At 34.1% G+C, this 27,239-nt stretch overlaps 1 protein-coding gene and 1 pseudogene across 1 annotated transcript; both read right to left on the bottom strand.

Moving 5' to 3' along the window:
* Positions 1-2,062: 2,062 nt before the first annotated feature.
* LOC101264721 (probable pre-mRNA-splicing factor ATP-dependent RNA helicase DEAH4) lies at positions 2,063-20,608 on the bottom strand. Its single transcript, XM_004239149.5, has 16 exons — positions 20,240-20,608; positions 18,851-18,943; positions 18,630-18,734; positions 18,253-18,470; positions 18,034-18,086; positions 17,784-17,900; positions 17,067-17,158; positions 12,285-12,371; positions 11,564-11,778; positions 11,357-11,449; positions 10,960-11,083; positions 6,866-7,013; positions 6,638-6,707; positions 6,207-6,367; positions 2,990-3,165; positions 2,063-2,906 (listed from the first exon to the last, which is right to left on the bottom strand). The coding sequence occupies exons 1-16, from the start codon at positions 20,437-20,439 to the stop codon at positions 2,756-2,758; spliced, it is 2,103 nt and encodes a 700-aa protein (XP_004239197.1). The 5' UTR covers positions 20,440-20,608; the 3' UTR covers positions 2,063-2,755.
* On the bottom strand, positions 2,437-2,544 carry LOC112941593 (U2 spliceosomal RNA; annotated as a pseudogene).
* Positions 20,609-27,239: the final 6,631 nt, after the last annotated feature.

Here is a 27,239-nt window from a genome sequence, read left to right as displayed (position 1 = left end):
TTGACAAGACAAACATTGATAACAATGCAATACTTGTATTTTAACTTTAGTTCAATTTTGTGTTGGTTCACACTATAGGCTAATAAAAAAAATAGTCCTAAACTACAAGTAAAGATGTTATGTCCAAGTAAAACATGATTGGTGTGAATTTATGTAGTAAATCAATTTGGTGAAAAATGCTTCACGTACTTTTTGAAACCTAAGATAAAGCACGAGTTTGGATATTGCAATTGTTAAACCATGGAAAGCAATTGCAAGAAGTTCGTTGTGTTGAATACACAAAAAGTTATGGTTGCTTTATATATATATATATATATATATATATATATATATATATATATATATATATATATATTCCTAGATCCGTCTATACGACGCCATCACATATCAAGATTCCGTTTTTATTTATTTATTTTCAAAACTAGTCAATTGTCTTTTAATGAAAATTTGTGACTTTTATGAAAGGTTGTGACTTATTCAAAGGGTTATAATTTTTCCAAAGAATTGTGACATTTCCAATAAGATATAATAAATATTTGTTCACACTATGCTTTATTATCTATTAATAGAGAATTTCCTCTCATTTTAAAACAACGAAAATTCTAAACTTCTTCTTGTTCTTCTATACAAAGGCAGATAACTACACATTAAATTAATTGCTCATATTCAATAAGAAGTATTGTCAAATTTTCAGTTTACACTGCAAATTGTAAATACTTTTTTCTTGAAGTAATGATTGTATTTCTCGACATTGGGATTGGAATAGAAGTTAGTTTCAAACTGAACTCTATCACTCTGGTATGTTGATTTTAACAAAACACCGAACAAACTGAATAATTTTGTGTAACATTTTTCTCTTTCAAGTATATATAATAGGTTGAATTGTTGTCCAATATGATACATTCTCCCTTTCATTTTTTATTTTAATAGATACTTATGATATATTTAAACGGGCAACTTTAAAATGATATATGTAAAGCAAATGGTAAGGCTGAACTTTCTACGGATTAGAATTAGAATATTTGTCCACTTTTTCAGCTTTTTAAAATTTATTTATCCATTGTCTCAAGTAAATGTTCATTTGATTCCCTAAAAATATCAAATAGTAACACTTCATGAAAGCAAAAGGATAAATAATAAAATCAAATTAAAGATGATTGATTGAACAATAAATGATAAGATATTATAATTATCATTTTCATTTACACTATTAATGTTTGTTGCTACGTAATCTTATATGTAAGATAATATATTATTTTAGTTTCAATGACTGATAGATTTTAAGTATTATTTTATAAATTATATGATACTAAATTCACGCGCTTCGCGCAGACAATTTTACTAGTTTAAAATAATTCACAAGCTACACTTAACAACTAGTATGAACGCACATACGAAAAAAGGGAGAAAGAAGTAAGTCGATTATTCATTTTCAGGTATTTCAAGCCCCATCTCATTACAATAAGGGCATCTTTAGACGCAAAATTTTTGTTGGATTCAGTTCATAAATTTAAGTCCAAAAATAGATTTCAGCTTGAAATTCAAAATTATGTCAAAGTTTCAAGGTGACTTGGCAATCCATTCAAGTTCAAGATCAACAGGAGTTCATTTACACTTGGATTACGTACCTCCTAGAACTATAAATAGGAGGGCTAGATAAATTTTTTTACAGACAATTCTCTAAGCATAGGAAAAAGCTAAAAATCTACATGGTTTTTCAAAAAAGTGGTCAACAAAATTCTTCTCAAAATCGACTTAAAACGATAAAGTTTTTTTTCTTCTTTCGGTAGAACTAGAACAGTATTGCATTGTTCTATGGTAAGATGAGCAAGTCTTGTTGGTCCTTTCAATTTTACTTCTATAGACAACCCACAACCAATGATCTTTTTTCTAGAAAAATAGGGCCACAGTCCACACATGAACCTTAGTTAAATGCATATGTGCATTTTGGTTGATTACGAGTAGGTATTGAGATTCTAGTTGTTTGGGATTTAGTTGAGTCATAAAACCTTGGCATGTAATGTAAGGTTAAACACACATTAGGGGATCGAACACAACCACATTAAAACCTAGTGCCAGTAGTATTTAAGTGGAGAACGATAAAAAGACAAGCTCATTATACACCATTTCAACCCATGCACCAACTGACCCTTGAAAATTCCTCAGTCATAAGAAATAGAACGAATTTCTAAATTTATCGGTCAAATGAAAACTTCGAAAATGCTAAACTGTCAAGGGCATAGTGAACTTTGCCATTCTTGATGGTTGATAAGGAAGCATCATGTGTGTGTTCATCAATAACACACTCAACCACAACACAGGCTATTATAACTTGCTTGTTTCTTCACCAATTTGATTGTTTCTTAGAGAGCCCTTCCACTTTGACAACACTCAACTGTTGTTCCCTCATCCATTAGAACTTGATATCAAACATACATCTGATCATTCTTGTTAATATCTTGTGGACCAACGACCCACGTATCATATATTAAACTGATAGAACAGACACTACACTTGATCTTACTCAAAGCCCGAGAAAGGTATATATAATTCATCTGACCATTCTTCAAAAACCTTTTGGTGCCACTCATGAATCAGATGGGCCAGATTTCTGCATCAAGTGGGAGAATTACACCCTCCCATCATGAATATTAAGAAAGGGTTACACTCCACTTCCAGCTGAGTAGCAGCCAATTTTGTGGCAAGGACAGTGCATGCGCATAACCAGTTAATCTGTCGAACAACCATTGTAATGCTACTTCTGACCTTTCCGAGCTAGAAATCGTTCCCGAGCAGCTTGTATCATGCTGGCACGGTCTTCGGGTGGCTGAACTGCAGCAATTTCTTTCTTTTCCACAGTCAAAGCTACTTCTTGAATTTGGTTATCAGGCTGGCTAGATCCCCCACTGTTTCATGCACAAGAAAGTTCAAACAAATGGATAGGATAATATAAGTTAATCGCCTCAAATGTCAAGCATATGTTACTTACCTCAGTTTGAACACATTTAGTTTCTCAAGCTTCGCTAAGATTGGTGCAACCCATCGCATCTCAACTGCACATACATTACGCATAAATGGGCGTGATGTAACTATTAATTCATGATAGACGACATAGTTTGGAAGCATCCCATCCTCATCTGATTTTAGCACAGAAGATGGATGGACCTGCACAATTAATAAGGAACTCAAGATTTGAAAGTTGAAATATACCAGTTCAAGTATAAAACTATAATATTGGTACATCAATGACGCAGCAGACATAGATGTACCAGTTCAAGTATAAAACTATAATATTGGTACATCAATAACGCAGCAGACATAGAGCTCGTCCCAATATGATAACTGACTAAGGAGCACGTATATCATGTTTAGAGTTTATTTTCAAACTAGAGATGAAACTTTAGACCATGGCCTTTGGTAAGTGGTGATTTTACCACTTATCCAGCATCAATTACTTACGCTTTTGTAGTTCTTTTACTATATATTATGCTCAATCACACGGAATTTTTCATGTTTCATGTTTGTTGATCAATAGATGTTGTCAAAGCTAGAAAGGATGTAAAAAGATAGAATGGCGAAATTGGAATCATAATCGAAAATTATGAAGTATGTGGTGTCAGAGTAGATCTATGCAGCTAGCAGAGGTCTATGCAGCCAACAGAGGTCCCATATGTGCATCCAACAGAGACTTACGTAAATCACTGAAAACACTAAAGAAAAAGTCCTGAAAATTGTCAAGTATGAGTGAAGCTGTGTGAAGTTGTCTGCGTCCCGCATAGAGGACCTGTGCGAGCCGCACACATCTATGCAATCTCGCAAAGGTGTACAGGCAGGGTGTTCTTGTCCGGAAATTCGAAGTCTTCTCCAATTGTATAAACATTTAGGTTATTTTTAGTATCTTTTGCTTAAAAACACAAGAGAATAACATAAGTCTGGAGGAATCCAATCTTTTGTTCGCTTTCAAACTCTTTCTTTTCTTCTCATGATTAATATGATAGCTCTTATTGTTTATTTGTCTGTGTTGATCTTAGCATTCAACAGCTAAACACCTATCTAGGGTTTAAGCCAAATCTATGTTATTCATTTAATTTCTTGATTCATTTATGGTATAAGGTGTTAGTGTTTTACTTATTCCAATTGAATTTGTATTTAACCACTATGAAAGGAGTGCCGGCTCTTGGTTGTGCCCTTCGAATCTACATTGGGAAAAAATCATTGTATTTACGGTTTGATTTAATCAGCAGGTTGACTAGACTGCCCAATGAATTGGAGAGTCGAACCAATAATCGTTTAGAATCATCACTACGGCATGCATAATCAGGACTGGGCACATTTCGGTTCAAACTGAAAAAACCGACTGAACTGAACAGTTTCAGTTTTTTGGTTTGATCGGTTATTGGTTTTTGAAAATTTTAATTCGGTTAAACCGAAAAATCAATTTTATTGCAAGTCAATTTTTCATTCAACATAACATATTGGGTTAAGACTTAAGGGGTCGTTTGGTAGAGTGCATTAGAAAAAATAATGAATGCATTAGCTTTATGTATTACTGGTATCTTGTTTTGTACACTTTTTAAACCTATATATAACTAATACACTCTATTTAGTATTAAGGTATGTATAACTAATACTTGGAAATCAATGGTATTAATAATGCAAAGGATTTAAATGCATGCACTAACATGATTATTTTTTTCTGATGACCGTGGTGTCTAGACCAACTTTCGTGCACCTAAACTAGTTTCATGGTACCTACTACCTCTCACCAGCAACAGGTACCAGGTACCAGACACCACCAACTCTATCCACCGAAGGCTAGGACAGATGGAAAGAATCAAATTCTGCACTGAGTTTTGAACCTAAGATCTTAGGGTTCTCAACCACTTCATTAGTTCATTAACCACTAGGCCACATCCTTGAGTGCCATGCATTAGCATGATAAAGACACAATAACCCTCAAAACCTTTTCCACATACTTTTCACTATATTTGTGGAGGGTATTTTTTTAAGCAAATATTTTTTATGGAAATTATGCAATGCATGTTCTTATTAATACACTGTACAAGAAATCATTTTAGCATAACTAATACAAGAATTACTAATGCCAGCATTACTATTACGCATATTCGACACTATTCTTATACACAGTACCAAACAACCCCCAAGTGGTTTGCCAAATCCAATACATCCACATCCCTAATTAAAATAACCAACCCAGCCCAACTCTCTACCCTAAAACTCACAGTCCCACAAATCACAAAACCCCATTGTCGACGCCACAAAACTGTCCAGACTACCATCGTCCCTACAAGACCACCATTGCCGATGTACATCTGAACTCATGGTGGACACCATTTACTTTACTTTGTTACTTTTATCTATTTTCTGAACTCATGGATGGACACCATTTACTTTACTTTGTTACTTTTATCACAAGAGTATTCAATCTTCATCACTTAAACTAAAGAGGTTAAGAAATAATTAGGCAAACACAGATATATGTCTCTGGACAGCTAATGTATCATCACGAAGTTCCTAGAGAAGTTCTCTTAATATATAAAAAACTAAGTTCACACACAGAAAAAGGCTCAATATAAATGATACCCAAACCGAAATTGTGAAAATCAAACTGAACCGAATTTATTTCAATTTGGTTTCGGTTAATATTATCACCAAACCGCAAACCAAAAAAACACATACCAAATTTCGTAAACCGAACCAACCGAATGCCCAGCCCTATGCTTAATGAATAGGAATATGAGTTAAGGAAAAATACGTATAAGTTGGAAGACCGTGGTCCGTGTCATATGAACAAGGATAGACTAATAAATGGTCGCCAATTACTAATCCACATAAATCAACGAAGTTGATCGAATTCATAGAGGCGGTGGAACCCTAGGTTTCTCTCATAATGATTACAATCCCTCTTTACTGCACTTTCTTAATTGTTAGCTTATAATCTGTAGTTTTTGGTATTCATAATTGAAATCACCTTAAAAAGATATTTGGCACTGTATTACAAATAAATCAACGAACTAAGTGTTAACAACCTCATATATAATTGGTCTCTGTTGAATTCAACTAGGAAATACTTCCAGTAATTACTATGACAATCTCTTACTCTTTTATGATGGTACGATTGAGAGTTATTAGCCTCCACAAAAATGGACAAACACCACGGAGTAGCACTGTGAAACAGTAATTACCTGTACGAGTTCAGACTTGAAACCAAGAGGCCGATACCCGTTATGTCGAATCATTCGTTCAGCAAGCTGATTTGCGTAGCCAATGCACAGTGCTTTCCTCAAATTTTTGTACTCCTGTTGGCCACCTCTCCGTCTATTGCTTGTTTGGACATCTAATGAGCCTAATTTTAAGCAGACAACATAAAGAAACATTTAGAAGCTTTATTTTTTAGAAATATTATGCGAGCACCAATGCAGTACAACTACCAGAAACTAAACCCTAACTTAAGGGGCACAAAGTTAATTGCATAGTAGACTACAGATGCCATATTATGATGTTTAAAATGAAAGGGACAACTTAAAATACCAAAACTACCAAACAGGACAATCTGGAAGGCCTTAATTTATCATTGTCTTGTATTTTGATAACTCTAGCAACAGGAAACCATTACCTTCAGTGATTTTTTGCATTATTTGAGATAACTGTTTCCTGACATCTCTCACAAACAACATCCCGCGGACCTACAATTGACAAGATCTGGAATGAATAAAATCTCCTTATGATTTATGTCAAAATGGCATAAAAAGTTTTGAAAAATAAATTCAAATAATCAAATAACAAAACCAGTAGTATACTATAAAAATATGTGATGGTTCTTCGTGGAAATACAGTAATTTACCTGTAAGTTGTTTTCTTTACACCAGTCTATGTTGTAGTCGGTCTGGTACCATTGCTCATAAATTTGGAGTAGCTGGATGTGATCACCCAAGCCAAAACCATCAGGAAGGTTCGAAGGAGTGTGCCTCCTCTTCTTCTCAGAGCTCTTACTGCAAGTTCAACGAGTTAATTAATCCTTTTTGAAGTATTGCCTGCTTAAGTTGTGAAGGACAAAAGAATGCAGAAGAAGAACATAAGATTGCAAAGCTTCAAGACGGAAAAACAACAAGAACAACACAATAACATCTTGCCTTCTTTGTCAAGTCAATGAAAGGCTTTGACCTGTGGAATATTTTTTTTCTGTATGGGAAATTGATAACAAACCACTTTGGTTACCTTATAATGAGAAACAACATAATCCTAATTACTGTCATTTTTTTTTTTTACACTAGTAACATTGTATTTCAGTCAGTACTTAGGTAGGACTGAGAAACCATATTTACAAAAACAAGAAAAAGATTAAAGTCCTTCCAATGCTAAACCAGGAACTATGGACCCTAAACCATCTATGATTGACTCAGTCTCATTGGAGTAGACATTTGTACACCAAAAACAGAACAACAAAATACATTTAAGCTTGAATTCCTGAAGGTTGTTGTCCCTATTTTCAAAACATCTATCATTTCTGTATTCTCCATATAATCCACCATATACAAGCAGGTATTATCCTCCATCTTTCACTGTTTATAGCCCCAACTCCAGCCTCCTCCCAACTGAAAAGAGTCTCAGCAATCTTACTAGGCATACTCCAGGAAATGCCTCTGAGATTAAGGAAAATCTGCCAAAATTGAACAGTGAGATTGCAGTGTAGAAAGAGATGTTTTACTGTCTCTGTATCCTTACCACATAAGGAGCATCTGTTGCATAGATATATACCACTCTTGGCCACATTGTCCAATGTCAGAACTGCTTCATTGGCTAGCAGCCAGGTGAAGCATGCCACTTTTTCTGGCACTTTGACTCTCCAAATTTGCTTCCAAGGCCATCTGAAGTCTTGATTCTCCATAAGACTTGTTTGTTTATATCCTTCCTTCACCCTGTATCTTCCTTCGTTGTGCCCATGACACCATAATCTTCACCTGGTTGGATTCCTTGGAAACTCTCCAGTAGTTTGAAAAGTTCAATCATTGTGGGAATTTCCCAGTCATTCAAAAGTTTCTTCTAAAGATCATATTCCATCCTTGTGGTGACCTTTTGATACGTAGAGTAATATAATCTTTCTGACAGTGTATTAGCAGGAGAAATGCTGATATAGTTGACAATTTATTTATTTTTGAAGAATCAAGCTGCTCTTCTCACCGTCAGCTTAATCCTTCATTCATTTTCAGTTCACAAACTTCATGTTCAAAAATCACAGAGGTTTTGCACCATAAAATACAAAATCTGGAACAAAGCAACCATTCTAGATCTCAGGCTAATTGCAGCTCTAATTCATTATACTTCTTTATCAAGAAACTTCACATGATACTTGAATTTGACACAAAGATATGCAATAATTTTTCATTGAAGCCACCACCAGATGTTCCGATGCTTTAATGCTGTGGAGAAACACAATTTCTTTGCTACAGAAGAATATACTCCCTCCATTACAAAATAAGTATAATACTTCTTTATCGAGAAACTTCACACATGATACTCGTATTTGACACAAACACATGCAATAATTCTTCATAGAAATCACCACCAGATATTCCGATGCTTTAATGCTGCAGAGGAACTTCATTTCTTTGCTACAGAAGATAGTTAGTCCCTCCATTTCGAAATAAGTGGTGTTTTTAGCTTGGGCACAACCCCCCCCCCCCCCCCCCCCACACACACACACAGAAAACTACTCATTCCTAGAAAGTAAAATGCATTTTACTAACTTCCCCATAATAAATATTTTGTAAAAGATGATATAGCTCTTAGTAGTTTGTTGGTTAAGTAAAATTAGAAAACTACTCATTCCTAAATTGTATTTCACTAACTTCCCCTTAATAAATATTTTGAAAAAGATATAGCTCTTTAGTAGTTTCTTGGTTAAGTAAGATTATCTATATTTAAATAAGGGTAAAATTGGAAGAACATCATATATGTCTTCTTGATATTGTGAAACACCACTAAATTTTTAACAAAAATGGTAAAACACCACTTATTTTGAAATGGAAGGATTATTAAATTTTTCCTAGTATAAATATAAAGTTAACTTGATGTTAAGCAAATAGATCTATAAGGAGGAGGAATGCTCTCAGGCAGACTCCCGAAAAACACTCTCTCCCCTACTACTTAGGAGAGAGAGATCCCTCTTTTTTTACCACGTTCCGGTGGCAGCTTGCCCGAATCAGCCAGCTTTCTTTCTCTCCTTTAGCTATTTCCTGCTGATTTAGCTGTTCCCCCCACCTTGACTTCTCTTCTAAACCAGTTCAGCGGTAAATCACTATTCTACTAATGGACAAAAATAGGATTTATTTTAATGCTGGTTTTAAATCTTTTGACATTAAGAGATGGGACTCTGAAAACTCAACCTGGTATGAATGGGTAGAAAGGAGTAGCAAACTGATGAAGACAACCTCGATAAGCTGCAAGATCATGGAGTGGATTTGCTTCACACTCAAAGAAGCTTCTAAGGACCAGAAGAAGGTAGTGAGGAGATGGAAAATTACAGAGAAAATGCTGAACCGTTTAGTACAAGAAAACAGAATGAGTATGGAAGATCTATAAGCATTCTGTCAATAAATAGAGGAGGAAGGTTAGTCTTGATTATACCGAAAACTGACTTAAATGCAGGTTGGTGCGACATTGCATTTAAGATTGAGAACTTCATTAATGTCCCCAAAAGGCAAGAGATTGCACTCCCTCCAAAATTGACAGAAATCAACTACCCCTATGCTAAAGCCATACAGGAAAGTAAATGGCCTGGTAAGACCATTCGTGAAGCAGAGGTGAGAAGCAAGAAGGGCAGAATAGAAATAGATGAAATTTTGGACCATGAAGGAGAAGGACTATTGACTAGATGCTTGGTTGGTAATGTAGAACAGGATTAGAAAGGCTAAAACCAGAGTTTGGCTAGATGAATGGCATGAAGAAGGCAACTTAGAAAGGCTATTCCAAGATATCTACTCCTTAATACTTCACCAACAGTTCACCATAGCAGAATTATGGACAATAGAGGGATGGAGATTCAACTTCAGAAGGCAACTCAATGATTGGTAAATACCAAGAACGGAAGATTTCATCAACAAGATTGAGCAATTCAGTGGATTGGGAGAAGATGAGGATGAACTATGGCGGCAGGGAGATGAGAAAGGCACATACAAAGTGAGCAAAGCGTACATGAAAATGAACAACGACAACCAGCAGCCAAGCAGTTGGCCATGGAAGAACATTTGGAAATCTAAAATACCATATAAACTGGCATGCTTTGTGTGGCTTCTGGCAAAGGAGCCAGTGCTTACCCAAGACAACCTAAAGTAAATGGGGATAATTTTAAGCCCCAGGTACTTCTTGTGTGTGTGTGGTGTTGACGTGAATAATCTATTTCTAGTAGAATCACAGGACAACTATGGAGATTGTTTTTGAACCTCAGAGGAATAGCAGGGAGCACGCCTGGGAAGATTACAAAGGCCTTAACAAGCTGGGTTGTTGGCCAATAATAGAGACAGGTGGAGGATAGTCCCAGAAAGCATTTGATGGAAATTAGGGAAGGAGAGGAATTCTAGGTGTTTTGAGAGCCTAAACAACAGTATGCAACAGATTAAGCTCTACTGCATCTTGCTACTGTGTTTTGGTGTAATCAGTTACTTTGTAATGTTCCTGTCTCTATAATTGATGTTTTAGACTCATTATAGACAGGAATTAGGATCATATAATCATAGATGTATGTAGTACATTGTAAATATGGGGTACTACAACTCCTGTAAGATTCAGATTCTATATATATATATATATATATACACACACTCAAAGTTACCGGTTTCAAAAAGAAATATCAAGTCAACTTGCACGGAAAATAATGAGATTTATAGACATCATTCTACCACGAATCAGTACATGCATGAATTCTGGACAATTGTATACCTTGGGGCGGGAAGCAATGTGGTCTCAGCAGACAACATGGAAACAACAGTCAATGCTTGGGACAAGCAATCCAACTCATTTGCCTCTAATAAGGTCCTCGAAAGAGAAGGTTCCAGTGGAAGCTCTGGACAAAATTGAAAAGTTAGATCTCCTTTAGTTCTGTTACTGAATGAATCACTTCATAATCTCCAAAATTATGGATTGCAGTAGAACTGTGGTGTACTTGATGAACTCCCTCCATAGTTCTCAAGGGGAGGAAGCCAATTTAAAGTAAAATTCATGTCTCATCCTTTCCAAGCAAGCTTTGGCTTTTTTTATCATCTGAGAGGGGAGGGTCTGTATTACAGGCGACCTCTAATCTAAAATAGAATATAAATCAATAGAGATGAACTATTACCAGCCATTTTTCGTCCAAGACTTGTGATTGAACCATTTTCATCAAGTGCATCGACTAAATATAATTGCTTCAAGGCATCCTCCAAAGACTTGACTGCAATAAAAGTAACAAAATAATGAATAATTGAATAGGTGTCTATTTTACAAAAGTAGAGGAGATTTGGAGAATAAGTCCAATTAGAATAAGGTAAGAGAAACTGATGCTTACCGGAAGGAGAGTCGAGAAAATCAAATTTGAGAATATCCATATCGGCAAGATCTAAGGACTTCAAATAAAGTACAGTTCCAGCCAGTGAAGACCTTTGTATTTCAGGAACCGTTGCATCCAAAAAGTCATCATGGTAAACGGTAGAGGGATATAAACGATAACATTTTCCAGGACGTGTTCTTCCAGCACGTCCTGCACGCTGCTTTGCCTGCACCCTGCAGTCATTCATAGGTGGAAAGCTCAAACACATTTTTACTGAAATAGATTAACCTGTACGTTATATCAACATATGTTAAACGGAATAAAAAGTCATATACTTATACTGAAGAGAAGTTTTCCTATATTAGTATCAAGAAATATTTGACAGAACAAAAAATGGGACACTAAGCAAAGATTGCATAGTACGTTTTGTACTTCTCAACTGCCGACCGAACAAAGTAGTCAATAAGGTATCCAGAAACTGTCTGGTGACTAAACTCATACAGGGTAAAGATGGTAGTATTAACAGCAAAATCATCAAAGAAACCCTTTGAACTACGGGACCAACATACTAAGGGGGACAATATTTTCCCCAAAATACCTTTTGATGCTCAAAAAGCTAGATTTTCCAACTGTTAATTCAATTTTACACCTCAAACAACGAGTTCTTTCTTAAGCACCCAAAATCAGGTCAACTGAAAGAAAATAAAGAGAAAAAAAAAGGTAAGACATGTTAACTTACTTGCTAATCTGAACAACCTCTAACGAGTACATGCCAGTGGATGGGTTATACTGTCGCTGCTTCACATACCCAGAGTCAATAACATACCTGTCATCAGTTTTTTGCATGAAAAAGCAGTTTAGTGATGTCCAAAAGCAGATAACATGAATTTAATATCCATTACATAGAAAGCATAAATGGAAATGCAATAAAAATCCCACACCTTAGTTCGCAGTTAGTAGGCTACACTATGGGGAAGAAGGGGGGGAAGATAAGTGGACTCTTCGACTAGAGGAAGGATATATTCTCCTTTGTTATGCTTTCAAAGAAGTACAAGGAAGCAACGTCCTCTCCCATTGATTTTTAGAAGTGGAAAGCAGAGAATGATTAAGATTTCATTACAATACTCAGTTTGTGACAGTCAAATATTGCAAAACAGACATCACAGGATCTTTTGAATTTAATTATTCCACCATCCCTGTCTAACAGAAACAGGGACAAATTCAAACAAGCATAAGCAAGGTTTTCTTTATATTTCTCTTTTACTAGTCCTCCTCCGCTCTCGAATAAAAAAGGGACTTCCCTATCCTTCAAATTTACACGACTGTTAAATACAACACTTTCTTATCCTAAAACTAAGTTGATTACATGAATAAATTACACTGGCATTCTGACATCAGTAATTTTCAAATGAGTAAAGGAAAGAAGTAATCAAAACTACTTGCTGAGGCCTTCCTTAGAGGGATGACATTCTTGCAGGAGCAGGAAAAGACTTGAGAGATCCACTCAAGTACACTCCCAAGTTGCATCCAAAGGCGTGCCATGAGGTCAATAGGGTTTGAATGAGAATCATAAGAGATAGGGTTCAAATCCCAATCAGAGGGGAAAAGAAAGTTAGATAATTTCTTCCCTCCAGCTTAAGCCTTGTTGAGCAGAGTTATCGAGTAACTCCTTTGGTGGGAGGAGGCAAGTATATGGTGAATGTGGAATAATTGAGGTCCATGCAAGCTTGCCCAAACACCCTCAATTCATGAGACCCCCCCGCCCCTTAAAAAAAAAAGACACATACCCAAGTACACATAAAGACAAATGCTAGTAAAGTACATGATGATTTCTTTACAATTACTCTTTCAGCAAGAACACACCCCAAAAGCTAGCTCAAAGGAGGAGGATTGCCCAAGCCTTATAAGGAGTTCACCCATCTCATTAACCACCGACGTGGGACTTCTGTAATTCTTTAATAGAACCTATACTGCAATTGCTGGGGTCTTTGTTTGTTTGGCCTAATTATTATTATTATTTCCAGGAGAAGATGCTAACTTGAAACGCATATATAACAGCGCTTTTGGGAAAGTAAACTTCAATTTTGAAGTGTTTATACTGTAAAGATGTTTTTTTTTTTGAAATAGGTAAATTTGTATTCACACAAAAGAGCTCATCAAGGAATTGAGGAGGAGGGATTTACAAACCCCCAGGGGGTGCCATCATTCTCAAATCCAAAAAAATTCAAAAATTTGCAGTTGGCCTATAAACTCCACTAAACTATATACTTTCCCCACTAAATCTTGCTTACACCAAAAAAACAAAAGGCTAAGACATCTCATCTTGATCATCTGGAAACTGCTAGTCCTCCCTTAAAAGCACCTTTTGTTCCTTTCTTTCCATAGTGTCCACCGATCTTCCTTTGATCCTCTCTTCTCAATTCCTTGCCATTGTGTTAGTACCTCAAAAGTGGTTTTGGGCATTGTCCAATCAACTTCGAGCATACAAATGAACATGTTCCACAGATCTGTAGCCATCCTACAATGCAAAAATAAATGGCCATTTACTTCAGTGTCTTGTTCACGCATATAGCACCTCGAACAGATCTGTATACCTCTTCTTTGTAGCACTTCGTGGGTTAGACAAGCTCTTCTAATTACCAACCAAGTGAAGCAAGCAACTCTTAAAGGGATCTTAATCTTCCATATTGATTTCCAAGGCCAAACTGTTGTCAAAAAATGGTTGATGTTCCTTTCCCAGTAACAGGACTTTACTGTAAAAACTCCCCTGCTATGCAATTTCCAAGCTGGTTTGTCGGGCTCTTCATTGATGCCAAGGAACGGGTTCAAGGCCTGAAGCAGGTCTGTTAATCTTTCAACCTCCCAATCATTTAGAGCCCTTCTAAACATAAGGTTCCATCCTTGAGGGCTCCACATTTGCGGTATCGTGTCATCCAGTTGTAGGCTAATAATGTACAAGTCAGGAAAGAGTATCCTCATTTTCACATCGCGTAACCAGACATTCCAGAAACTGATCTTCAGGCCATTCCCCACTCTGAAGGTCACCTGCGCATTGAACTCAGTCCACATTCTCCTGATAGTTTTCCATACTGAACACCCAAAGGTACCATTCACATCTTCAGTTATCCAATTGCTCTGCAGGCCATATTTCTCAACTATGAACCTCCTCCATAAAGCTGTATCTTCGCAACAGAATCTCCACAGCCATTTTTGCAGCAAACTAGTGTTCTGAATATTCAAATTCTTAATGCCCAGACCTCCTTGTGCTTTGCTCATTATCACCTCTTTCAATTTGACCAGATTGTATCCTTGCTTCTCTTTGTTCCCTTGCCAGATGAACACCCTTCTCAACTTGTTGAGTTTCTTTCCAATACTTTTTGGTAGTGGAAAAAGACACAGCATATAAGTTGGAAGGGCATCCAGAACTGATTTTATGAGAGTCATTCTACCTCCCAGAGATAAATATTGACTCTTCCACCTTGTCAGCTTCCTTTCACTTCTTTCCAAGACTTCACTCCATACTTCCACTTCTTGTTCTTGGCTCCTAATGGCATCCCCAAGTATTTGGTGGGGAGAAAAGCCACTTGGCAGCCTAGGTTGTCGGCTAGGCCTTGCATATTATTGACTTGATTAACTGGGAACATGCAACTCTTCTGCCAGTTCACATGTAGACCTGAAATGGCTTCAAATATGGTTAGGTGCCTAATTTGTGACACTTCTGCGCCACAGAACACAAGAGAATCATCTGCATAGAGTAGGTGTGTGATCTCCATGTTAATAGCTCTGTTAGCATATGCACCAAAACCTTTTATCCACCCCAATTCATTAGCCTTCCTAACCATGTAGTTGAGTCCCTCCATTGCTAGAAGGAATAAGATTGGGGACATGGGATCTCCTTGTCTCAATCCCCTTTGTGATTGAAAGAAACCTTCTGGACTCCCATTTATAATGATTGAAAACTTCACTGTTGACACACAAAACTTGATCCAATTCACCCATTTCCTCCCAAACCCCATGTCACTTAGAACTTTAAATAGGTAGTTCCAGTTTACATGGTCGTATGCCTTCTCTTTGTCCAATTTGCATAGGATACCTGGTATCTTTTGCTTTACCCTTGAGTCCACCAACTCATTAACCAATAAAGAAGCATCCATTATCTGTCTATCCTTCAAGAAAGCCATTTGATGTTCGTTAATCAGTCTTCCCATAACAGTTTTCATTCTTTCCGTGATCAACTTAGCGATAATTTTGTAAATTCCACCAATCAAACTTATTCGCCTAAAATCCTTGAGTTCCTCTGCTCCATACTTCTAATGGATTAATGCCACAAAAGTGGCATTCAAGGATCTTTCAAACACTTCATTCTGATGGAAGTTATGGATTGTTTGCATCACATAATCCTTTATGATCTCCCAGCACTCCTTGAAGAAACACATAGTAAAGTCATCTGGGCCGGGGGCTTTGTCTCCATCACACAATTTGAGAATGTATACCACTTCCTCTTTTGAGAATGGTCTCTGCATCTAGTCTTGCACCTCTTGACTTATTCTGGGGCAATTCATCATCACAAAAGGTGGCCTCCAGCTTTCTGATTAGTTATGTAGGAATTAGTTATTAATGTATTAGTTATGTAGGAATTAGTTATTCATCTATTAGTTATTCCAACTTCAATCCTACATAAAATAATACATAGATTCCCTCACAACTTAAATATGTATTAGTAAGTAGGTTTCTAAATTGTCAACCAAACGTCGTATTAATTTTATACATGAATAACTTATTTTCTATTTACCTATCAAACGTCGTACAAGTTATACGGAAATTAATACATGGATACCTTGTTTGTTGTCCATCTACCAAATGACCCCTTATGTAAATTATTACAAGGTCTAGCACTCCAAGTGCTAGCATTACTCGCCTCCCCAAATTTTTAACAGGAAAACATGTTCATACTCAAGACAAAAGTCAAAACACCGGGGTGGGGTAACTAAAATCCCATTGATTTCACCCATTAATCTTCATTGGTTCTCTAGATAGCCATTAGTTATCAATGAACTGTGTAGGCAGCATTTGTCCATAGATTCCAAATAGTTCTCACTTTTTTTGGAATTTATAGAGTTGGAGTTGAAGATGGAGTTCCGTTGGTTATACCCTTTGCAAAGAATATTTGGAGTAACACTTAAATACAACTTCAAAAGTGAAAATGAGAAAGAAAATAGGTTATAAGTTGTTTTTTATATTTGAAGTACAATTTTAAAATTTGGAATTTTCATGGTCAGAAACTGATTTTCAAATAAAGTGAAAAATCACTCTGGAAAAATGAATAATTTTATGGCCAGAGGGGTCCTGAGTCTCTTTTTAACCGTCAAATATTGCATGATCAATCATTGCAAATCCTATCTGAAAAATAGAAACTCAAGCATTCTAAGCGTCACAAAAAGATAAGAAACAATCAGTCAGAAAATATGTCAACACTTGAATACCCTCCAACAATGTGCATAGCGGTGTCAAATCTACTTACACAACACCGTCAACAGTCAAGGAAGTTTCAGCAATATTTGTAGAAACAATAAACCGCCTACAATTTGGAGGCGGAGGACTGAAAACACGCACCTGTCCATCAACAGAAAATAGCAAAAGAAGAAATGTTTAATACATAGTTGTGATGAGAGAAAGAAAGCAAAATACTGACAAATGCATATAGAATTAACAAGAGCAATAATAATGCAGCTACCGGAATTCAGCTTGGTAAACCACTTGTGGCAGAAGAAAAAGGAGGAGAAGAACACTCATCTGAAGTTTTATCAAGAAGATGATCAATCAAATACATTATATGTTCTCTAAGAAAGTTCAACTCAACCACATATTGCACTTATGTTGTGTAGCCGCTATATAAACTATGCCACGATAACTATGAAAACCAAATTATTTATCATATATTTCAACAAAAACAACATATTTGCTTTCAACTGGTGATCAAATGGAGTGACTCAATCACAACTAAAAATGAAACAAACATGAAAACATTCCAGCACAGACAACTGCCACTATCCATTCTGGAAGCCAGCTAGGACTATGATACACTAGTTCACCTTCAGTAAAATACTAAGTTTAAATAACGAAATCTCTTGGGCACTCAGAAGGGTCAAGTCAAACACAACAGTAGATCATCTGAACTAACCAGATCAAGAAAATTCAGGCTGTCAGGGCAAGGAGTTTAAGAAGGACAACAACTTGCCTGCATCTCAGGTGGTAAGGATCCATGAAGAGGAAGGATTAGGGCATCCATACAAGAACCTTCTTCTAAACTTTGAACTCTCTCCTCCAACTTCAGTACCAACTTCTCTATGTCATCCTAAATAAGATTCTCAATTTCACTTTCCAGGAAATAGTACATCTTCAACCATTTTACTTTTTAGTGGAAGATACAGAAGGACAGCACTAAACTGAAAAAGTATCAGACAGGATATACATCTATAAAAACTCACCTGCCCTGTCATAAATATTAAAATGTCTCCTTCTGGCTCCCGTACGTGAATATCTATGCACCCAAATGAATTATCAGACCAAATTCAGAAAGGCAAGAAATTTTACACAGAAAAGGGGAGGTAAACATTACAGATTTAAGCAAGAACAAGAAAGAAACGAAAGAACAAAATCAAGATACAATTTTATAAAACAAACTGAAGATGTCATAATTTTCATACCAATAGCTTTTTTTAAAGAAGCTTCGACATAGCTTTTAGGAGGCTCTGAGATGTGTACTATTTCCACGGGAAATAACTCTCCTGGTACAGTAAGGACGGGGCAGTCAGAGAAGAACCTAGATACCTTTCCACCATCAAGAGTTGCTGATGTGATCAAGACTTTCAAGTTTGAGTGACGCCATTTGATTAATCTTTTCATTAGACCTAGCAATATATCCCTGTGATTTTTTCACAAGGAAAAATTCATCAACAAAGATGGGCAACACCATCTAAACATAAATAATAGAAGAAAGACAACAACAATATAACAGTTGGATATATCTCTAAGATGTCAAAATGATATTAAAACATAGAAGGGCATGGAAAGTGGATCTAACGTGTTCAAACTCCTCTCATGAGCTTCATCCAATATGATGACCGAATACTGATTCAGCTCCGGATTAAAAAGACTCTCGCGAAGGAGCACTCCATCCGTAAGATACCTGCAATTTGAATAATCTTCCAATTAAATGTCTGAAAAGCAATCAAGGAACAAAATCCATAGGAAGTGTCAATGGTAGTAATAGGTATTAACGATAATTCAGAACCACAAAAGTACTTGATACGGGTTTTTTCCGAAGTTCTATCTTCAAATCTTATGGCATAACCGACTTCCTCTCCAATTCGAACATTTTGCTCCTGTGCAACTCGTCTGTCCATGAAAAGTTGAAGGAATATATCAAAGAAAGGGCCGGAAAAAAAATTAAAAATTCGAAGTATGAAGCAGAATAGGAGAACACCTAAATGTTGGTCTGACTACAGCACAAAACAAATATATAAAACAGATGTTGAGTAGCACTTTTTCAAGCTTCTATTACATATCAACAAGAGAGGATTCTGGTCAGGCTAATGTGTCAGTTACCTTGACTGGTTTTGCAAATACTACGAAAAATTGTACTTATACTACTAAGCAATTTTCCTCATTTACCCTTGCCCCAATTAAGAATACTCAGACAACAACACTTCTGAAGTCATGTAAAGGGTCTCAAACTTTCCTCATCTAATGGAAAGAAAGTCTCCAGTCTACTAATACATACTAAACACTAGCTATCATAATCCTCAATAACTCTCTAGTTCAGAGGATCCAAAAATCTCAGATTAGCTTAATTTTTACTATTATATGATCCTGTTTCCCCTTCTGCCATCTCCATTGAAATGTCCTCTGGTTAGCCATTTCCTTCAGCAAATGATAACCTAGTCAGTCTCATCATTCTGAGATTCGTCACCCAATTCATCTTATCCCCCGCATAAAGACAAGCCAAACAATGTCACATCCCATTCCATAAAAGAGAAATAAATTAATGAAATTCTTGATCAATAATTTGGAAATCAACTGTTAAATCCAAGCATGTACTAGTGAATAATGCAGTCTTATTTCCAGGAAATTATGAAGCACAATGAGTTCAAAAAATCCAGCCAAGTTCAGGGAGTTCACTTCCAAGAGGTCCAAGTTGATGGCAATAATTCTAAACAGAAGTTTGGTAACAATAAAGTGATGTTTAAGTATATAATGATATGAAATTACATTACGAACATAGAAATATAAAGGTTATAGATCATCTTTGGACTAACTAACAGGTGCTTGTAACTTGCTCTCTTTTTTTCTTGGACGACAGTGGTGTTAGGGCCAGCTATAACTAGCTCCGTTAACTACTCTAACTAACCTTAAGACATCAATATAGCTTCCACAACCTTCCAAACTGTACAAACTACTTCTGCAACTTTGAACTGAGTTTTGCATAGATATGCATAAGCAAAAAGGGAAAAAAACTAACATTTCTGGTTAGATAGGTGAACGAACCCTCGGTTGATTCACTTCTTGACTCAAATTTCAATGTCCCGCACGCATACAATGAAAATTTTGAACTCAAACAAATAAATGGATAAATGAACGGCAATTGGTATAGCTGTGAGATATGATTGAGCAGAAAAAAAGTAGTATAATTACCTAGAAACAGAAACAGCAGCAACACGGCGAGGCTGAGTAACAGCGATGATTCCAGATTTAGCATAGCCCCTTCGGTAAAGTATTTGTGGAAGTTGTGTACTTTTACCAGAACCAGTCTCACCAATAACAACTACTACTGGGTTTTCCTTCACTGTTTCTACGATTTTCTCCTCAAATCGTACTATAGGTAAATCCCCCATTGATTGATTCAAACCCTTGTTTACACCTCACACCACTTCCCAAACTAAAACCTTGTTGAAGGTTGTTAGTTGCTACTACTGTTCTTTTTACTTTATTTTTTTTCATGCTAAATCTATTCTTCAACTATTTGAAATGGATTATTTGATTTGAAAGTATCATTTTCCTTTTACTATTGAATCACATGTATCTTTTTATTTAACAGAATGAAATGTGACATCCCATATTTAGCTAGCGTTTGGCCATAGATTTTCAAATATTATTGGCAAATGTTGTTTGAGTGAAAATTTGAGTGAAATTTTACCATATGTTTGGTCATAGGATTTGAGAAATATATTTCACATTTTTAGAAAAATATGATTTATACACACAAGTTTTAAAAACTATCAAAACTAACTAAAAGTTTGTATTACAAGTCAAATGGATGTTCGTTACAACAATAACAAATAATGTCCATGACACTAAAGCAATGTGGTAATTTGGAGTGAGTGCAACAAGAATTATTACATACATCGTGAAGTAGACAAAGCACATGACTTTGTTACCTAGAGCCATTTTTAAATAATTTTCATCAACAATCATATCATTATTTAATATTCACTAAATATTTCATCACTATTTTGGTAGTCACGTAAAAAATTATGTAATACAACGCAAACAACTACTAGAGAGGGTGTTCTTGTAAAAGATAAAAGATTGGGGTAAAATTTAAATTTTCAAAATATTCCAAATAATGAGATTTAGCCCAAATACTAGAAAAAACTAGTATTTGGAAATTTGGGATATTTGCCAAAAATATTTGCCAAATAATGACACATTGTATGGACAAACATTATTTGCCAAATTTTTCCCAAATATTATTTGGAAAATTTATGGCCAAACGGGCCCCAGTTTCCTAGAACGTGTCTCGCACGTTTGTGCCTTATTATTATTATTAAATTTTTATATATTAAAAAGTTAAGTAATTAAAAAGATGCTTAAATTAATAATAGTAGTTTAACCATTTATTTTTTATTTGTTAAATAATAACAAATATAATATGAAGAACATTAAATAGATGATATATCTAGTTATTTTTTGTTTATCCTTCTCTCATTCTCTTTTCTTCTCATGTTGAATAGTTCAATTTCCTTCCTATGATAATATCAATCTTAGTAAATTGGTTCTTAAAAAGCATATTAAAAATTTAATTCTCAAAGTGTTTTTACATAAATAGTGGAGAATGACTCTTCACATTGAACTTTTAATTTTAAAAAATTATGTGTATGAGAAAGAATTAACATTCAATAATTAGGCAGAAGAATATCACATTAAAATAAAATAATATCTCTTAGGCAAAAGTAGACATTCTAGTTTGGAAAATAATTACTACTTAACTATTTATGGGTCCAACTCCAATAAATAATCTATAGATGGAAGTTTGACAATTTTTCAGCTATAGTTAAAATTTTACATCAACAATAAATAGCTTATTATCACAGTAACGTTTGATGCATAAAATTTATAATGCTAAAAGATTTCGTCAATGTAATACATATGCAAACTTATGGTAAAAACACTTAGTATATTACGAAACACACTTGAAGCCATTACCATGATTAATATGTCAATTATTTTATCATTATATCACATATATGTCTTCTTTTTAATCTTAAAAAGTACCGTACACATGATTTATGAAGAGAAGAATAATACTCCTTTTTTCATAACATTACTCTTTGAATGATTAATATAAATTAAGCAATATAAACTTTTCAAAATGACTTATTCTAGATATATGATCAATTTGAGGAATGAATAAGATCAATAAATTATACATATAAACGAAAAGTTTAAATAAAAATACAACCTCAAAATCACATATATAATATATAGAGTATGATCCATTCTTTATCTCCAATTAGGTGGGCCATTTCATTTTAGGATATGGATATATATATATATATATATATATATATATATATATATATATATATATATGATTTTTCATTTAGTCATTGTTCTCACTACTCATAAATAATAATTCCAAAAATATATTTATACTAAAGTAGAACACTTTATCGAGAGCCAAATAAACATGTCAAATGAACTGATTAATCTTTCATAAATATGAATTTCATCAGTAATTAAGATACATAGTAGAACATGAATTGTATATTACTATTTTCTTCATGTTGGATACAAAATATTCTAATAAAAAAATAAAATCATAAGAAAGTACATCAACATATATAAAAAGGAAATATATAATACTTAGGACAGACAAAAAGGAGCGGATAAAAATAAAAAATAATTACTGCACATACAAAATGATTTGCGAAGTTCATTTTCGCATGATAATCTCTCATCCTCCTCTTGTCATTTACATGAAGATCATGCTAGGTAATTTATAGAAGTAGCTATGATGACCTTTGAGTAGATAATTAATTTACATTAAATTAGTCCAATGGTTTTACTCCATATCAAATTTGTTTAATAGAAAAACTTTTCAAATACTCCTAATTTTTACAATAGAGTAATTAATTATTAATGTGAATTTGATTCATGCGCCAATTTAAATGAGTTATTTATTTAATATTTAATTATATTTTATAATATTTGTTTAATTATTTTAATATAAGGATAAAATGGTAATTCAACTTTGAGAAATCTTCCTACTTATAATATAATATGATAGATCTCCGGATGCTCACCCACTCAACCATTAGAAGACCCAACATTTCTAATAATCCTAACTTGATTCATTTTTATCCATTTTTCATAATTTGACTTTGGAAGCATTTAAAAAAATTAATCAAATACATATTGTTTATCAAAATCATTTCTCAAATGAATTTTCCAAATTATATATTGTTCTTTAAAGAAAAAATATTTTTCTAAAAATCTATATTTAAAAAAAAACACTTATAAAATATAAGCAATTTTTAGTAGCCAAAGAAAGATCAATAACCTCTCCAAGTATGAAATACTTGTTTAGTAATTTAAGAAAATAAGTGCCCGTTTGGATTGACTTATTTTAGGTGTTTTTATGCCAAAATAACTTTTAAGCAAATTTAAAGTGTTTGGATGAAGTTAAAAAGTGCTATAAGCACTTATTTTAAAGCCAAAATAACTATTAAAAAGTTTTGAAGTGTATGAATGAAGTTAAGAAGTGTTTATAAACTCTTATTTTAAAGCCAAAATAACAAAAATAAGTCAGAAGTTAGTAACCGTAACATATGACTTTTGACTTTATAAGTTATAAGTCAAAAGTCAATCCAAATAGGACCTAAGAAATTGATTGAGAATAGTTTTACTAAAAAAATCTCCTCTAACTAGAACTGGCGTAGTTCGGTTCAAATCAAAAAATACTGACCAAACTATTTTTTATTTTTTTGCGTTGATTGGTTTCAGTTTTGAATTTTGAAATTTCAGTTATTTGGTTTGATTTTTAATTTTTAAATTATATTTTTCGACTAAATAAAAAATCAATTTTTAATACATTATAATTTTATCAATTTTATATTCTAGGCCACCGGCGCATCACAACCATAGTCCAAATTTATATACCCAACCTCACATCAATACATGTTCATTTGACTATATTGTCTTTGAGTAGAGTTTATACTTGCCCAGAGGGTAAACTTATAATCTTTAAACTTTTATTTTCTATTTGTTTAGATGATGAACAAGTCTGAAAGTAAGGCACTTACATTGAAAAACATGTTTGATCTGATAAAATCTACACTCGCAATGCTAATGAAAAAAATAGATTAGGAAATCCATGTTTTCAAATCGAAAACTCAACCTAAATAGACCAAATCGAAATTATAAAGATCGAACTGAATCAACTTTATTTAAGTTTAATTTCGATTAAAATCACCAAATCAAAAATTGAAAATTCGAACCCAACAGATCGAATGTCCTGCAATATATGTAAGTAAAACTCAAGAACAAGCATGTTTGAAAACGCTTTATACTATTACAAAAAAAAACAATTTATACATCACACGTGGCTCGTATAATGTTTTAAAAAATAAATAAATATTACTAATGAAAAAAGGAAAAATATACCCTAAATTATTGTAAATGGTATCTAACTATAATGTAAATAAACATGTCTCAGTCTTAAAGGTCTACTCAAAATTTATTTGATTTTTACCCATAATTAAAAGACTCATCCAACTCTAATTAGAAATGAACAATTATTATATTTGATTTTACACATTTCTCAATATCTTAAGTATTACTTGAGCAGGTTTGATTATTTAAGTTTGTAAAAAGTAACACTTTTGAACTCAATCAAATATTCATCAAACTCGTATTGTAAAATTTAATCTAAATTGTCACTAGTCACTAAAAAGTAACCTTAAACACAATCGCACCATGAAGAATTGCAGCAAACACAACAAAAAGTTCAACAAAACAACAATATTTATACCTCAAAAAGTTACATTAAACTCTAAAATAGACCAAAATAACATATACTGGTAAAACTTATACCTCTAAACGTGAGTTTTCATTAAATATTTTCAAATTTCACTATTTCAATTTTTCATAAAAGATAATTGAAAACCCATTAATAAATTTGAGCAATTGAAATACATCATATCTATAAATACCCTAAGGAAAAATGATTCATAATCGAATAAAAACACATGTCAAGAAAAAAAATGCAAATTAGAGATCATTGTAATATTAACTATCAATAGAATTTTGTGTATTGAATTTATTTTTGATTATGGAAAATAATGAATCTCTAGCGTCCTCATTCCTTAGTCGCTCTCAATTTTCTAAACATAAATTCAAAATCTTTATAAATAGAGTCAATCATTAATTCCCAACAGTGGGTTGAATGGAATCCGATACATAACGTTACCAAAAGAATAGAAAAGGCTTTGACTAAAGAAGGTCGATTCCCCTAAGCAATTAAAGGGCTACGACTTTCGCGGGCAATCAATGTCCCTTTATTTTAGTTTTATAAGAGTTTTTTTTTCTTTTAATAAAAACAATTACATAAATGGAAGGGTAGAAACTTTGTTGGAATGAATACAAAGTTGTTCTCATCATGTCACAACTCAAAAATAAGTGTGATATCACTCATCTTATCCCATCAAGACGAGTTAGCCTAAAATAAAAAATAATATGATATAATATACGGAAATAAGACAAGGCTATAAGTCTAACACTATAATATAATGCAGAAATCATATTCAACTTAAACAAACTCACAAAACATGATTGTCACATGTGCTAGCCTCTAATGTATTACAATAGAATGTAGGAAAATACAAGTCTCAATGTCATTATTTCTCGAGTAGAACAAGAATATAATAAAGGAACAAGGGGGAATGCGGGAATGGTAAGCAACTAACTCTGAAGCCTCCATAGTAACGCCTCAGACAAGATATAGAGGAAGGATAATCACGAGGATTCGGGGTCGTAACCTACACAAGTACTATACAAGCAAGGGGTGAGTAACAAAAAACATAGTACTCATCAATTAAATAATTGACTCAAAGTAAAACATCATTGAACACAAGTACTCCAACCATTACATCTGAACCTCCATAACTACAACCTCCAATAATCAAACAACCCAACCTAAAAAACTCTCAATCCACATAACAAAGTACATAAAGGAGTAACTCAAGTTGCACCTCAACACAAAAAATTCATCATCATAGAATTCCACAATCAAGATTCTCAACAACACACAAATAAACGGTCACAATTAAATGAAGTGCGATGCAATGATGTGCAATGTCATATAGAGTGATGCATGTTTGTCCTAACTACATACACTCATTGTCCTGTGTCCGGGAGCCATGGGGAACTTCTTAGTCCATGCATATACCATGGGCATGTGACCCGATCCAATTTCATTTCAATGAATACACCATGGACGTGTGGCTTGTTCCCTAGTTCCACTGAATAAATCTACCACAGATGTGTCGCTCGTTTCCTATTTCCTCTCATTCTCACCAATATCATCATAAAGTGGTACAACATCAATGCTAGCATAACATTTCAACAATCAAATATGAGGATTGATAATCCAACACTAATATCCAACAACTAATCAATACATATCATGAAGTGAATATCTCATACGACCAATTTTTCGCAACATAATCAAGTCACATAAATCAATGAAATTATTGTTTTAACCGTAGTTATTTAGCAAATTCAAACCATCAGTTGACAATACACTAATCTTATATGAATCCCCCTCACCGATTCCATTATACTCTCAATCATACAATGGAATACAAGGTTCAGTAAACTTAGCTATAAGTCAAGAAGTTCACTGACCTTAATTAATCAAACAATCACTCAAAAATTTGAGCTTCCCCCTTTCATCAAGAATCCATTCAACACAATCTAATAGAAAAACTAATCACAATAAGATTTTGCAATTGACAACAACCATATCAAGCATTTTGGAAAGTGGGGTCAAATCCACCTAAAAACACGATTCCAAAAAATGAAGAGTAAATCAGAAAATTAATATGAAAATGTGTTACCTAAAGAATTTGGAAACCAAGGGTGAACCATTTTGACAATGAAGTTGAATGAAGCCTTAGATTTAATTTATCAGAAATCTCAAACCTTTTTAAAACTTTACAAGTTCAGATCAAACTCAAGTTTAATCATAAAAATCATGAACTAATTAATGGGTAATGGAGTTAGGAGTTAGAAATAATAAAGCATTAGAAATAGAAACCAGAAATATTACACAAGGTATAAATTTTTTGAATGGATCCTCGGAATTTGTTCGGAACCCTGAGTACACAAACCAGATATGCTAACAAACTAAACT

This window comes from Solanum lycopersicum, chromosome 5 (genome assembly GCF_036512215.1).
Source record: "Solanum lycopersicum chromosome 5, SLM_r2.1".
NCBI classification, from domain to species: Eukaryota; Viridiplantae; Streptophyta; class Magnoliopsida; order Solanales; family Solanaceae; genus Solanum; species Solanum lycopersicum.
The sequence above is the reverse complement of the archived record's forward strand: the minus strand, read 5'-3'. Positions and strand labels throughout refer to the sequence as shown.